This window comes from Parasteatoda tepidariorum, chromosome 6 (assembly GCF_982258835.1).
Source record: "Parasteatoda tepidariorum strain Cologne lab strain chromosome 6, Ptep-v5.0, whole genome shotgun sequence".
In the NCBI taxonomy this organism is placed as follows: Eukaryota; Metazoa; Arthropoda; class Arachnida; order Araneae; family Theridiidae; genus Parasteatoda; species Parasteatoda tepidariorum.
Window position 1 is genome coordinate 31,147,362 of NC_141760.1, and position 15,336 is coordinate 31,162,697.

General features: G+C 28.8%; 1 protein-coding gene across 11 annotated transcripts in view; it reads right to left on the reverse strand.

Annotated features, from left to right (window-relative positions):
* Window positions 1-15,336, reverse strand: part of LOC107439607 (BTB/POZ domain-containing protein 6) — a 61,772-nt gene that overhangs the window by 9,538 nt on the left and 36,898 nt on the right. For 9 of the 11 annotated variants that reach the window (XM_071178858.2, XM_087165599.1, XM_087165598.1 and 6 more), the window contains exon 2: window positions 1,568-1,842. In XM_071178858.2, coding sequence (XP_071034959.2) covers window positions 1,568-1,674 — 107 coding nt within the window. In that variant the 5' untranslated portion in view covers window positions 1,675-1,842. Of the gene's footprint in view, window positions 1-1,567; window positions 1,843-13,286; window positions 13,469-15,336 lie in introns of those variants that run through there. The other 2 variants (XM_043048641.3, XM_071178854.2) reach the window with 2 other exon arrangements.

A 15,336-nucleotide genomic window follows, 5' to 3' on the forward strand; every position in this document is an offset into this window, starting at 1 on the left:
CCAAAAACCAAAAGAAATTGGTTTGCTGTGTGCATTTCACATGTTGATGTTTAATAATAATGCTTGTTGATATTCAACATTACTGATAATATAGTTGGTTTTTCTTCTGTTGAAAATTCATTCGGACAAGTGAAAACTGTGAGTTCAAAAACAAGCAAAATTATTTTCGGAACAATTCAGATTTTTAATTATCCCACAACTTTTTCTTATAAAATATAAAATTATTTCAGCAGAATAGTATTTACCTCTTGAGTATCTATATAAAATTTTGCCTCACAAATTTTATTAGCCATGAAGGTGTAAATACTAAATTGGTGTAAATACTAAAGCTCAAATTGGTATTATTTTAGTAAAGTAATTGGTATTATTTCAGACTACCTTAAAACAACAATTTTTATTTAGCTTATTTGAAAGTAACAGAGTTTATTTTAGCATGTCCAAGCATCTGTGTAAAATATTTTCAGAAAAATTGGACATCATATAGATAGATAAATGAATCCACTTGAAAAAAAATCTTCCAACTGGAAGCAGATGTACAGAAAACAGTGAATGCAGACAGTTTTTCTCATTGTGAAAAAGTTGTTACGCTAGTTTTTTAATAATTAATTTTTAAATCATTTTATTAGAATTATCAAAGTTGGAATCCATACTCAAATCAAAAATCGAAATTGGGATTTGTACTCAAAATAAAAAGTTGAAATTGGGATTCATGGATAAACCGAAAAATTGAAGTCAGGACCCATAAACGAAATGAAAAAATCGAAATTAAGATGAATACGCAAATCAAAAATTCGAAATTGGGATACATTCACCAACTGAAAAATCAAAATTGGGATGCGTACACAAATCAAAAAATCAAAATCGATATTCATACACATACCAAAAAATTAAAATTAAAATTCTTACATGAACCAAAAAAAAAAAGAAATTAAAGTAGGCACCTATCAGAAAAAAATAAATAAATCGAAACTGGGATCCATGGATGAACCGAAAAATTGAAGCTAGGACCCATACATGAAATGAAAAATCGAAATTAAGATGAATACGCAAATCAAAAATTCAAAATTGGGATCCATTCACCAATCAAAAAATCAAAATCGGTATTCATACACATACCAAAAAATCAAAATTAAAATACATGATCCAAAAAAAAATAAAAAAATAAATTGGCTCCTATCAAAAAAAAAAAAAAAAAAAAGAAGTCGAAACTGGGATTCTTACTATAACCCCTAAAAGCGAATTAATACTTAGCAGACTGATAGCATATTGTTCAGATAGTAGTATTGAATTATGCTATGTCATCGACGCTTATCGACCGATATGCTATCGGTCGGTAAGCGTAATCAGTTCGTCAGTCTAAACCAATTCTGAGCTTTCACCAGAAAGAATCTGCGGTTGAGTAGCTGGATGGTCGTGCATATGTACATGCAGATGAACCACCAGCAGTCGTAAAACAAGCATCCTCATATAATTCATTTAGTTTTAACAATATTTAAGCTGGGATATTATCATTGAAGTATTCTTTTTTAATTGAAATTAATAGATTAAAATGCTGGAGATTGCTTACCTTAGAAGGTTCTCGAATCCGCTGGGATGTATATCGGTGACGCGTACGACTCTGCTTTTGTTGGCCATATCCCCCTGGAACATAGCCTCAAAGACCGGACTAGTCATAGCAAGGACTACTCTGTTTCCTGTGTACTTTTTGGCTGCACTGGGAGCCCCAACTATGAATGTTATATCTGTGAATTTCTTTTTCTTTAACTGATGGACTGGAGTGACCACTGCACTCTTGTGAAAGGGCTCCCGGGGATATGAAACCGATAGGTCATCCTCAATCTCCTGAAAAAAATTTAAACAAAACGTGATAATGATTGGAATAGCATGCTGTGGTCACAAAAATTAAACATGATTAGAGATCTCAGAATGTTTTATTTTATTATCAGTCATATGTTGGCATTAAAGTTTAGCCCATATTGGGCTAAAATTTAATCCTTTTGCTTCTTTACCATCGAAATTTCATTCAAAATCTTGTTTTTGTAAATTCTTATTTGATTTTCGGTTAATGTAAAAACTTGTTTGTCTCCATAAAGATAATTTTGAAATAGAGTAGAAAAGTTATGTCCTAGTTATGCAATTGAAGAAAAACAGAAAATAGATAAGTTCTAAAATAATTAAAATAAACATATATTCATTACCAAGAGGATGTATCCTCTCCAGGTAGTTAAGAATAGAAATACAAGAGAAATTTATTAAATTCTTTTTTGAAGAGGATATAGGCAAGTTGGTATCCGCTATGATAAATGTCTAAGCAATACGGATAACTATATAGAAAAATAGTTTCTAAAATGCTCGTTTATGCAAAAAGAAATTTTATTTAAGAAAAATAAATAAAATGAGACTTTTTTTAAAAACAGTACTTATTTTCGGACATGCCTCATAATAAAGAGACATAAATTTTAGCTTTAAGTTTTAATTTTGAATCAGGTTGGTATTTTGAACAGAATTGTCATGATTATAACTTACACAAATATAACAAACATAGCTAAAAAGACAAAATAAGTTTAATATAGATAGCATAATGCTTAAAGTAACTTAAAAAAATATAAATCGAATGTTTCTATATTCAAAATAGATGAAGAAAAAATACCACTACATAAGCAATGAGAGACTTACAGTTGAGTACAATTTAACTTTTATAAATTTTGTGTCTCTTGAAGATTTCAAATGATTTATAAATTCGAAGTCAAAGATTTTTGTTTCTTCTTAATTAATTAATTAATCTAATCCTATGATTTTTCTATTTAATGAGAATGCACCGACTACAGTGAAAGATCTTAATAGTAGCAGTGCTTTATTCAGGCCCACTTTGGCTGCACAATCTGTTATTGGTTATAGCAATGAGAAATAGGAAATGAAAAGCTGTGTTTAACTATTCCCGAAGGAGTCTTTTCAAAGAAAATGTAATTTCTTCAAACATGAGTACTTAAAAATACATATATTGTTAAAAAATCTACTAGTTACGGTGGAGCACCCCAAAATGTACGAATGAATGTTCATTAAATCATCACTGAATTTCTATTCAAAAGCTATTCATTTATGAGTACGTGATTAACAATCAGTGGTTTAGTCCAAGTAATAAGCACATCGAGTTTAAAACTTGCAATTAAATTAATTATTTAAACTAATATATAAATGCTTTTTAAATTGTCTTACTTAATGCTAATTAATAATAAATTAACCAGCAATTCAAGTGCTTATTTTTTGATTGTTTGGTCAAAATTACCAGTAGGAACTAAATATACACACCAACTAAAGCCCAAACACTTAAACTATTTTATTTTGGCAGTCATCTTACAACATGTACGAGACAATTGCACTACCTTGTATCAAGCATTTTCCAAAAGGCTTTTTCCTCAATTATTAACTTACTTAATGTAAACTAATAACAAATAAACAACAATTCTTGCGCTTATTGTTTTCCATTGTCCGGTCAAAATCACAAGCAACAAATGAATATACATACCAACTAAAGCTCAAAGACTAAAATTATTTTACTTTGACAGTCATCCCACAGCGTGTGCAAGTCAATTAAACTAGCTTACAACAAGGATTTTCCCAAAGGCTTTTCCCTGAATTCAGGAAAACTGCTTTCCTATAAACTCTCATTTGTTTCTCGTTGTAGTTTTTTTTTTCTTGAGTTGGATTTTGTAATGAAGATGGAATTAAGGGCGTGGCGATTCCCGGAAAGAAAAACTTGTATGGCCGTTTCATTTACTCAACTGTCTTGTGTCTCTGAGGATGGTTAACGCACATTTCCTGGAATTATCATATTAGATGGTTCATTTCCGTGTGTTGATTATCTAAAAGTTTATTTGCTTTGTACAACTTCAACGCCCTAAGGGTCTACTGATCACGATGAAACTGAAGAAGATAATTTAAATGCGGTCAGTGATCGCGTGTGTGGGAGCAATTAGGATTACATCATCAGATTTATATTGACAGAGCCAACTGCAACTTTTAAATATATTAAAAAAATCTATGATAAACCTAAATTGATATAAAACTGTCTATTTCAGGATCGAAGAAATGAATTTGAAATACCTATACTAGAGGCCAGAGCCCCGTTTCATGAGGCTCTTCACCCCTCTACCTGTTTGCTACGATGGCATCTTTCTTTCTTCGATAAATTAGTGAGAAAAGTTCCTAAAATTTTTTTCTTCCAAAAGTTTTCACTTAAAAGGAATGGACTAAGAACGTACTCTCGTTCAAATACGCACATCTTTGCAAAACGCAACTGTCCTTCCCCAAAAATTTACTGACGAAAAAACAAATATGGGGCTTAATATATCAATATTTATGAATAAATTTGAAAAAAATATTATAAAATATATTTTTTCCAGCTATTTATTAGTCTAATTACTCTATCCAGTTAACGTGTGTATAAGAAAAAGTGCTTAGTGCGAAGATGACTGAGGGACAAAGTACTTTTGTTTTCTATAGCCTGAGATTTTTTTGACAGACCTTAGATACTTTTGTATTGCTGCTTTTACTTCTGCAATCAGTTTCTTTCTCCAAGCTACAGTTCTTGTCAAAAGATATTTTTTGTTGTTGAAATGTACGAGTTTAAAAACGAGTATATATACAGTACGAGTACGAATATATATATATATATATATATATATATATATATATATATATATATATATATATATATATATATATATATATATATATATATATATATATATATATATATATATATATATATATATATATATATATATATATATATATATATATATAGTAAGGGGTCACATAGATCTTGCGACAAACTTCAGAGGACTTATAGCACGTCATCAGGATTAAATTTACATACGAATCCATGCCTGGGAATGTCGTCATACGCCGCTAAAGGCGCTTCCCTAACATGAATTGTTTCTTCGTGTGCTTCTGAACATGTCAAAGTACGACATTTCCGGGCATGGTTTTCAATGCAATTTTAATCTTGATGTTGTGTCCAAGTCTCCCAGAGGTTTTACGCAACATTTGTGCGACACCCTGTTATATATAAGTTCTTCAAACCCATACATTTCTACAAAAACTAGACCAAAAAAGGCCATTTTTAAAAAATCTATAGCTTTAGGAGCAAACCAGATTTCAGTTTCGTAACCCCCACACCCGAATTTGGCAAGATCAACTATTTTTATAAATACAATCGAAAATTCGTCCCCCAGTATAATCATTTATCTAAAAGTCGTTTTATTGCAATATGAGTATTTGCGGAGAAAGGACAATTTGTTATAAATGTAAGAAGTTTGTTACTAATGCTTTCAATTCGGACATTACAACTTTACTCCATGTCGACAATTAAGTAGATAGTTATAGAATATGTTTGGATGATTGGCAGTATAATTGAAAGTTAACTATGCTTTGAAAACGATCATAAGCTCTTTTCCCAATGCCCACCCGATTATCTCTCGTCATTCAAGTATCAGTAGGGCCACTCTTTCAGAGGCACTATATTAGGTGGTATTGCTCTCACAATAAGGATAAGTAGTTCAGAGAATGAAAGAATATCTATGCTTTGTCTGGGATTCGAACTCAAGACCTTTTCGATGAATTATCACAAGTAGGTATTTAATATAAGATTTTCTGCACATTTATTTTATGAACACACAAAATACGAGCTTTATTTAGACAAGTATGTACATCTTAGGTCAAAACTATCAGTGGTTCAAGTTTGTTCTGATGAAAAAAGAGGGACTTGGATTTTTATCTTATTTTGAAATATTTCATATTGCATTACAAAAAAAAATTAAACTAAACAAAATGTTAAGTTCAAAAGTTACAAATTGTCTTAAAAAACCTTAGAACAGTACGAACTTTTTTTAAACAGCCTTATTATTTAAATGACAAATTATACAATAGAAATATTCGCTTTTACCACAGTTTGGTTAGTTGACAATTATTAGTTAGTTTGATGGCCTCGTGAGCTATAAGGACATTTATGATAAGAGGTATACATTAAATGCAATTACAAAAATTTAGATAAATCATTTGGAAGTGATTTATATCCCAGAAAAAGTGGAATAGTTTGCAACTGTACATCAAATGTTCGTAAAGTCCTAAAAAGAATGTGGGGATCTTTTGTTTAATGTACAATGACGCCTGTTAAGTTGACCCCACTTATCAAGAATGGAATTTTTCCTATATATTATTTGGGAGCTAAACCTGTGTAGCCTTTATACCTATCATTCTTGTATGTTGACTACTGAAATAAACCACACTTGTCCAGTAATGTTATGAAATGCTATCCTTCTTATTGAAAATTTTCCAAAGATAATCTAAAATTTTTTTTTTCAGTATACTCTTTATGTAAATTTGTAATATACAGTACACTCTAGATTATCCGTGCGCGGATTATCCGGTTTGCGGATTATCCGTGCTCATTCCGGAGTCACACAAAAAATATAAAGAGAAACATTTTCAAGATTAAAAAAATTTGATTCATGAAGTTGTAACACTACCAAATTTTTGGAAAGCAATATTCGTTATTGGATTGCAGTATATGGAACAAATCGTCTACGTTATCACGATCGTGGAGAAAGACGATACCGCTTGATGAACAATCCTCTTCAGATGTTCAAGAAAAATATGATAACAGTATTCTCGAACAAGCAAAAGAAATCTAAGGTTTCGAAATTCTTTATGAAGAAAATTTATAAGATTGGTTTCAAAGTGATGCATGTGAGCCTGGCTTCCAGTATTTGACTGATGAAGGCATCGTTACGTTGTTAAATCAAATAGTGATGATAGTAACTCATGCCGAAGATGTAGTAAATGAATGAAATTCAATTTCTCATTTTGCTGCTCTGTGGAAACTTTATTAGATTATATGGGAGGATTTGATTACGGTGACATTACTGCGGTTCGTAAAATATGTGTATCGATAAATGACGAAGACGCATTAGAGTTTTTAATAATTCCTAGTTTGATGTTATGCATGCAAATGTCAGTAATTTTCATATTTTTTGTACTGATATTGAATTTTTCTTTAATAAAAGGAGTTTTCGGATTATCCGTGTTTTTCGATTGTCCGTGTGACCTGTCCCGGTGATTAACCCGGATAATCGGGAGTGCACTGTATATTAGAATTTCACTAAATTAGGGAAATAGCGTAAAATTCCATCACAAATCTTTTAGGGAGGTAACAGCATGGGAAAACTGTATAGGGTTTCTATTCTTCAAACAGTTTTTTCATCCCTTTTTTCTTCTGAAGTTATTGCAGCATTTCGAATACCCTTTCTTTCCCTCATTGTAAATAAGTGTCTGGTGAAAAGTATTTCTTGAAGTTGCAATAGTTAGCATTTTTCAATAAATGAATTTCTTGAAATATGCTTTGATCTTCTTCTTAAATGAATTCTGACAACTCAGTAAAGAAATTATTCGAAATATGATGATTAGATCAAAAGGACTAATCCTTTCTTTGCTAGTTACTCCTATTTTGAGATGAACTTTCAGGCTGGAAGGAGTTTAGACATAGTTTGTGATAAATTTATACATAAATGAGTTCAAAACGAAAACTAGCCGAACCTTCAATTGATAAAAACAACAAAAAAAAAATAGAGAAAAAAGAAGAAGATGATAAAAGGAAATCATTTCTGATATCATTTATCTCTTTTGAAATTGCATCTCTCTATCTCATTATCTCTTTTGAAATTTTCAGACGTTTTAGACTGAGTAAAAATTATGTGTCCGATAAATAACCTGATATTTTTGAAAAGGTAATTAATTTCCATGTTTCTATTGAAAAAAAATTGAGTTGATGTACATTCAAAGCAACAACGCCAAACAACAATAAGAGATTATTTATACAACAAAAATGTTTGTTAGTGTAACAGAACAAATTTTAAAATGTTAAAAAGATCTTGTCTCGCTGAGTTTTATAATTGCTTACATTTCAGTGCACTGATATTTTAAGAAATTATTTATGATAAATGCTTCACTAACATCGCCCATGCATCACTAGCAAAATAGAACTTTTTAAACTAATTAGTATAATGAAATTACGTAGAAAATGAAAATTTATTCTGGTGATTAATTTCATCTTTTAAAATATGCATTGGGGTATTTTCTGAATAAAGTTTTAAAGTCACGATAAAAAAGTTTAACTACACTTATTTATTTAATTTCCGTTGTTGGTATCATAGTAATAAATAAATAATAATAACGTGATATAAGAAATTATCGAAAAGCAATGACATATTCCGCTTTCTAAGTTGATCACTAAAGTAACTTCCCAAGAGGTTAACGCACGCAGGTTTAATTGTAATTTAATGTGTGAAACATAAATAGAATTTTTCAAGTATATATTGTACCGACGAATATAGGCATTTTCAAATACTTAACGTGATAAGAACATTGATATAACAAATGCACGCGATATAACAACTGATAAAAAAAAACTATGAATTATCCCCCTTTATAAGTTGAGCACTATAGTAACATATACCATAAGGGGTCGACTTAGACAGGTTTAACCATACTTTAACCGTATGTGCGACATATATTGAAATTTTTAAGTGCATGTTGTACCCTCGTATTTTAATGTATTAAACTTGACAAAAATAACGTGTTATAATACAAAATATAAATTGACCGTCAATAAGTTGACTTACTAAAGCAACACACCTCAAGGGGTCAACTTACACTGTATTTTAATGTATGCAATATACGCAGAAATGTTTAAGCATATATATTGTATCTCAAATTATAACTATTTTCAAATACGTAATAATAATAACTCGATTTAAGAAATTGGAAAAAATGACGCATACTCCCTCTATAAGTTGATCACTAAAGCAAAGCACCTCAAGGGATCAACTTACTTTAATGTGAAGTAACTAGTGTAGCAGTAAATGTGGAGTATTGTAGTAGAAGATGTATAGTAGTAAATGTGCAGTAGTGGTGTAGTAGTTTAATGTGTAGTATAATGAAAGTAATTTCACTATAGTTTAATGTGGGAAACATACATAGAAATTTTTAAAGATATATTATACCTTCATAAACAAATTTTGAATTACATAACGTGATAAGAAGCAAACCCATTTAAAAAAAAATTAAGCATTCGGTCCATGGCCTATAGTATTCTAGAACTACCTTCAATAACTTCAAAAATAAATAAATAGTCATTTTAATGTCACATTAAAATTAATAAATTGAATTGATTGAGTGCAACTCGAATTAAAATATTTGAAAATAACGCTATTATGCCATTCGAATTTGGTAAAGTCTAACGAGAAATAAAATTCTCATAATTTTTCCATTCCACAAATCACCTAGTAATCAAATAAATAAATTTTTATCATTTAGAGGAACGCATTTATTATTTTTTCATCAGAGTTTACATAAACACTATTATGAATTTTCAATAATCGCTTTTTTCTTCAACATTATCAAAATAGAAAAGATTTTATTGTTAAGTTTTTGATTTTTACAATTAAAATTTTTAAAAGTAATAAAAGCTAAAATTAATATTACATCAAACTAAAATAGTTAATAATTTACAGCAGGAAATTGCAATTATAACTTTTATTGCATTCATGCTTGTAAAAAAATGGCAGCTTAACATTTATTGATTTCATTTTTTATTGAGTATAATAATATATGATATCCTTGAGTAATAAAAATAATGGATAATATTATTACCACAATCAATTTTTATGTTATAGTAAGATAAAGCACACATAACTTCAAAAAAAAGACATTTTGTTTGCCATCATTCTAAATATGAGTTTTTGCTTGATTTAGTATAACATTTTCAGGTTAAATCTGCCTTCTGATTTCTATCATAAAATCCAAAACCTATTTCTTTTGTATAACATATTCTATTCGTGTCCTTATTATATCATACTTCGTTTAAAATATTGAGTTTTATTCCTCCACCAAATTACTTAAATATTCCGTATGATAAATAGTCTCTATCATTATGAATACTGACCCCAAATTAAGGGTCAGTTATTATATTATTTTCAATATCTATGGAAATGAAATTTGAATTAAGTAATTTTTGAATTGGTAATATTAAGAATGCTTTCAAACATTAATAATTTTGTATTACATAATATATTTCTAACTCGACATTACTAAATTTATTTAAAAAAAAGTATGTATTTGACTATTTGTTCCAAATAAACGCCTTGGGAATCTAACATATATTTCATTCCCCTCACATGAGTATGCTTTTTATTGAGTCTAATAGTTTAAAAGGTATAGCTAATTTGAATAGAATGTGTCTATGTGTTAACTTACAGTAATTTAGTTCCCATCAAATAAGTGTGGTGTCTTTTACACTGACTAATTACTTTAATAGAGCCAATATAAATAAAGCTTGTTTACGAGATGTTAATCGTAGCTATTTTAAATACTAGAATGTGTCTATGTTTAAACCCTCGTAAATCTAATTCCAATCACATAAGTTTACAGCTCTTATATTGTTCTATTGGTTGGAAACTAGGGAAAATTTGAATAAAGTGTGTTTACGTTTAAACTCAATATTAAATAACTTACGCTTAAACTCAGTATAAATTACCTGATATTTTTGAAAAGGTAATTGATTTCTATGTTTCTATTGAAAAGAAAATTGAGTTGAGGTAAATACAAAGAAACAGCGCCAAACAACAATAAGGTATTATTTATGCAACAAACATGCTTGTAAGTGTAACAGAACAAATTTTAAAATGTTAAGAAGATCTAATGGTTCTTTGACACTTCACTTTTTCTTAAAAAAAGTAAACGCATCCTAAATAAAATTGTATTGATTAGGAAAATAGAAAATCTCACTCAAAATTCCTAATTTGTTAATAAAGATCTTATTACAAAGCTATCAAAGGTTTCTAATGTAAGGTTTATAAATTTATGTAAGGAGACTTTATAATGAGAGGGTGTTACATTTCAAAACAGAAAGAAAGTTTCTCACTTTAGCTATCTCTACAACATAACAAGCCAAAAAAATTCTGGTGAAAATACCATACTGCATGGTAATGACATTTCTGGTAAAAAAAACTATAATTCTGGTTAATAAAACCAATACACATTATTTAACTATAGAAACCATTGGTTTTATATATATTGTCACATATATAAAACTAATATACCGTATTTAAACCATTAACTTAATAATTTTTCGCTTATATGGTAATGGTTTATAGGAAGTTCTGGTTTTTAAAATTGTTGTTATATTTATCCACACATTCAGTAAGAAATACAAAACTGAAAAGAAAATTTAACCGAATAAATGGTTTTAATGCCATGCTCTAAGGTATCATTATAAAATTGCCTGCTTTTACTACATTTACCAAATTTCATCACATATTATAAAAACATTTATATTTTAATGTTAATTGTATCAAAATCATTACTAGAGCGTTTCGGTAGAAATGACAGAGCTTTTTGGTGTTCCCATAGTTCCAGAAAGACAATAAATATTACTCTATTTTCACCTTATTATATTTATGACCATACTTTTTTTCTCAGTGTGAAAAGACTTATAAAACTTATATATGCATTCTACTATATATATTTTGAGATTTATTTAAAAAAAACTAGTTAAATATAAGGAAATTTATAGCCTATTTTTTTATTTTCTCATGGAAAACAAAAGCATAGAAAACAACTCGCAATAAACTATTATTGAAATGCTATTAAAACTTCCTTTAAAAATGGCCAAAAAATGCTAAAAGATTTTTTTTTCGAAATTTTCTTTTTGCGAAATGATAAAATATGAATAATTAGAATTCAATAATTTTATTCTAAATTTTATTAAATTAGAAATTATTAAATATTGCAATGGCTAAAAAGGACAATTTGTTCTCAGAGGAATAAGAAATTATAAGTTTCTATTGAGTTATTTTTTAGAAATATAAATAGAACTACTTTCATATATTCACATTTAGTATGAAGATATTTCATGCATAGAAACAAACTTCCAGAATGTCTTTTACTGATACATTCTAGAATAATTTAAGTATTGATAATTTGCTTGTTTCATAAGAGAAATAAAATGATGGAATTGCCGATATACATATCAGAAACTACTTTAATTTATTGTATACCTAAGACCATACTGAATAGATTATATATAAGATATATCTTAGGCTGAATGCACTAAATTTTGCAAAGTAATATTAATTAAACGACATTATACAATAATTTAAGTAATAATTAATAGTACTACTATAAATAATTAATAGTACTTGATAATTAATAGTACTACTATAAATAATTAATAGTACTACTATAAACATATATATCGTTGCACTGATTATTTCTCAGTTTAGTTGAATTACAAGTTTTCTAAATTCTATGAATTAAGTTAGTATACATTTACAAATTTGGAAAAAAATACTGAAATATTTTTATCTGCTTAATTTTGATTTCATTCGCAATCAAAATTCTCCCCCCCCCCATTTGTGAAATCTACACTATTTTTTTACAGTAAATATTAGTCTTTTTTGAAATTTAAAAAAAAAGCATTTTTATAAAATGAGAGTATCTAAATTATTGAAATTCAAGAATTTTATTCTAAAATTTATTGAATTAGAAATTATTAAATATAACAATGGTAAAAAGAACAACTTCACCAAAAAAGATGTTTTCTAAATTTTTACTAAAAATCTTTTTAGAGCCAAAAAAGATTTTTAATAAACGAAAGCATTATGTTTAAAATAAAACCACATAAATCGGAATAGCAACAAAGTTCATTTGTTTACTGTCACTCAAAAACAATCTTATTCTCTCTCTCTATTATATATATATACATATATTAGTAATAGTTCAGTTTAGTATAGTTTAAATATAGATTTTCATATTTTAAATAACTTAAAATGTTGGTTTTAATCCTTCTGAAGTGGTTTTTCAAATGCTTATTAGATTTTGTATAAGTCATGATGTTTAAAATAAAGTGGTTAAATAGATTTAAATAGTTTAAAAAAATCAATTTTAATCCATAAGTGTAAGTCAAAGTTTCATTTTGTCTGTTATTAGTTTTTACGTTACAGAGAACAATAAAAGTAAATGAACAATTTATAAAATAATATTTTTTTAATTCTTTTTTGAATTAATATTTCTAAGAAAGATATAAATGTCATTTGAAGAAAATATTTCCAAGATCATAAACTATTTTGTGACTTTAATTCCGACTATAAGTAATTTTTTGAACCATTTTTTCAAAAATTAAGTAATTCATTTCGATAAAAAGTAGAACAAAGAATTAGAACACTAACCTGTTCTGTCATTTTTTTGGAGTTTAACAGTTCTTATTTTCGATTATATTCCGAATAATAGTGCTTGTAAACAAACACTGACACATGTTTTCGCTTTTTATAATATCGTTTGGGGTCCGGTATCTTTGGACCCTCCACGAGTTTTTGGCATCTTCAATGAGTGCCATCTTTGACGTGTAGGTGTCGCCAGTGTGAATTCAACCGTGACATGTTGTGGTCCCTCGGGAAATAGACCAATGGGAGGCTCGTTAGTGCGCGGGAGTTGGTTAATAACCGCGTCTCTATGGGAACTGAAAAATGGTGAACTACTAGCTTCATTAACTGCTTGCGCGTATATGTTTCTGTATATTAAGACGGCTTTTTTATTCTCATTTATTCGAAGGTTATGCCTTAGTGTATGTTTTCTGCCCCTCCTAGAAGAGTAAAAACAATGGTGCAATTACATCTTTGTTCATCAACGAAATCGCTTAGAAATCTAGGCGTTGCATCTCTGGTCGAAAGAAGAAATCCATATTTCTATTCGCAGAAATCATTGCGGTAAATTTGCGAACGGAGGAAAAAAAAACTAATATGCATTTATTCTGTATCGACCTTGAATTTTGTTAGTTTTATTTATAAATAAATAATAAAATTCTTAAGCATTTAAAACGATTATATAATTACACCTTTCTTTTATAATTGTTGCAACTCGTAACTGTTTCAAAATAAAAATGACTTTCAATTTCTTCAGATATGAAAAACATTCAATATCGCAAAGCTAATGGGTTCTTTATTTTTTTATATTTCTCTTTTACAGATTTTACACATGATTACTATAAAAAAGTGCAAGACTAGGGAAATTAAAGCTAGTTTTAATTTTTTTGATAAAGTATAGATAGGTAATGCCATAAATTAGCTACTTGAATAAGAATGTTAAAATTTCTTTTACTGGAATAAAAAGGAGCTAGTTTTGGTGAGTGAGGGGATAGGGAGCTCGCTTTCTAATAATGTGGCACAGATTCAAATCTCAGCGATGCTGGTCAGCAAGATTTCTGCTCCCGACTCAAACCAAACACAATGCTGACGCAAACTGGTCATGGGTTCAAATCCCTTTGTGGTTGAGCTAACAGTGGGAGGTTCTCCTCTCCATCGCAAATCAAGGTTAGTTTCTTCAAAAAGTCCTCCATAGTTGTAAACCTTAAAATGAGTTAGGCCTTTCAACACCAACTTTCAAGAGAAGCAGAGAGATGAATAATTTTACAGCAGTTATACTTTAATAAGAAAACTTTCATGTTAATTCAAGTTAACAACGTGTTTTTTACAACATTTTTATTTGGAATTGTTTTGTTTACAACATTTAACAACATTTGTTTTATAAAAATGTTTGCGTATTGTGAAAATGAAGATATTCAGAAAAGTGAGGACTTAACTGTGAATTCTTTTACAGTATTGAGTGCAATACAGTTTCGGTTAAACTTGATTGTATTAATGAATAAATATTTCGAATGGTTTCTTAGAATTTTACTTGCAACCAAATGGACAACCATTTTTGAGAAAGATATTTGGTACAGAGAGAAAATAAATAACGAAAGAACAAGAAGTCAAAATAAGAGAAAATTGAAAAATCAAATCAATAAATCTCAAACCAGTAAACAAATAAATCGTTCATTTAATTGGCGTTCCAGTGAACCAGGGAATGAACAATTCTATGAACTAGCATTGAATGGAGGAGGAGGAAATAGTGAATGGGCGAATTAATGAATGGGCGAATTAATGAATGAAAGAAAGAATGAATAGACAATACTGTCAATCGATGTTTAGAGAGTGGGGGATCAACTGAATGACTGACTAATTTAATAAATGAATCATTGAATGAGTGAATCATTGAATGAGTGAATCATTGAATGAGTGAATCATTGAATGAGTGAATCATTGAATGAGCGAATCATTGAATGAGTGAATCATTGAATGAGTGAATCATTGAATGAGCGAATCATTGAATGAGCGAATCATTGAATGAGTGAATCATTGAATGAGTGAATCATTGAATGAGTGAATCATTGAATGAGTG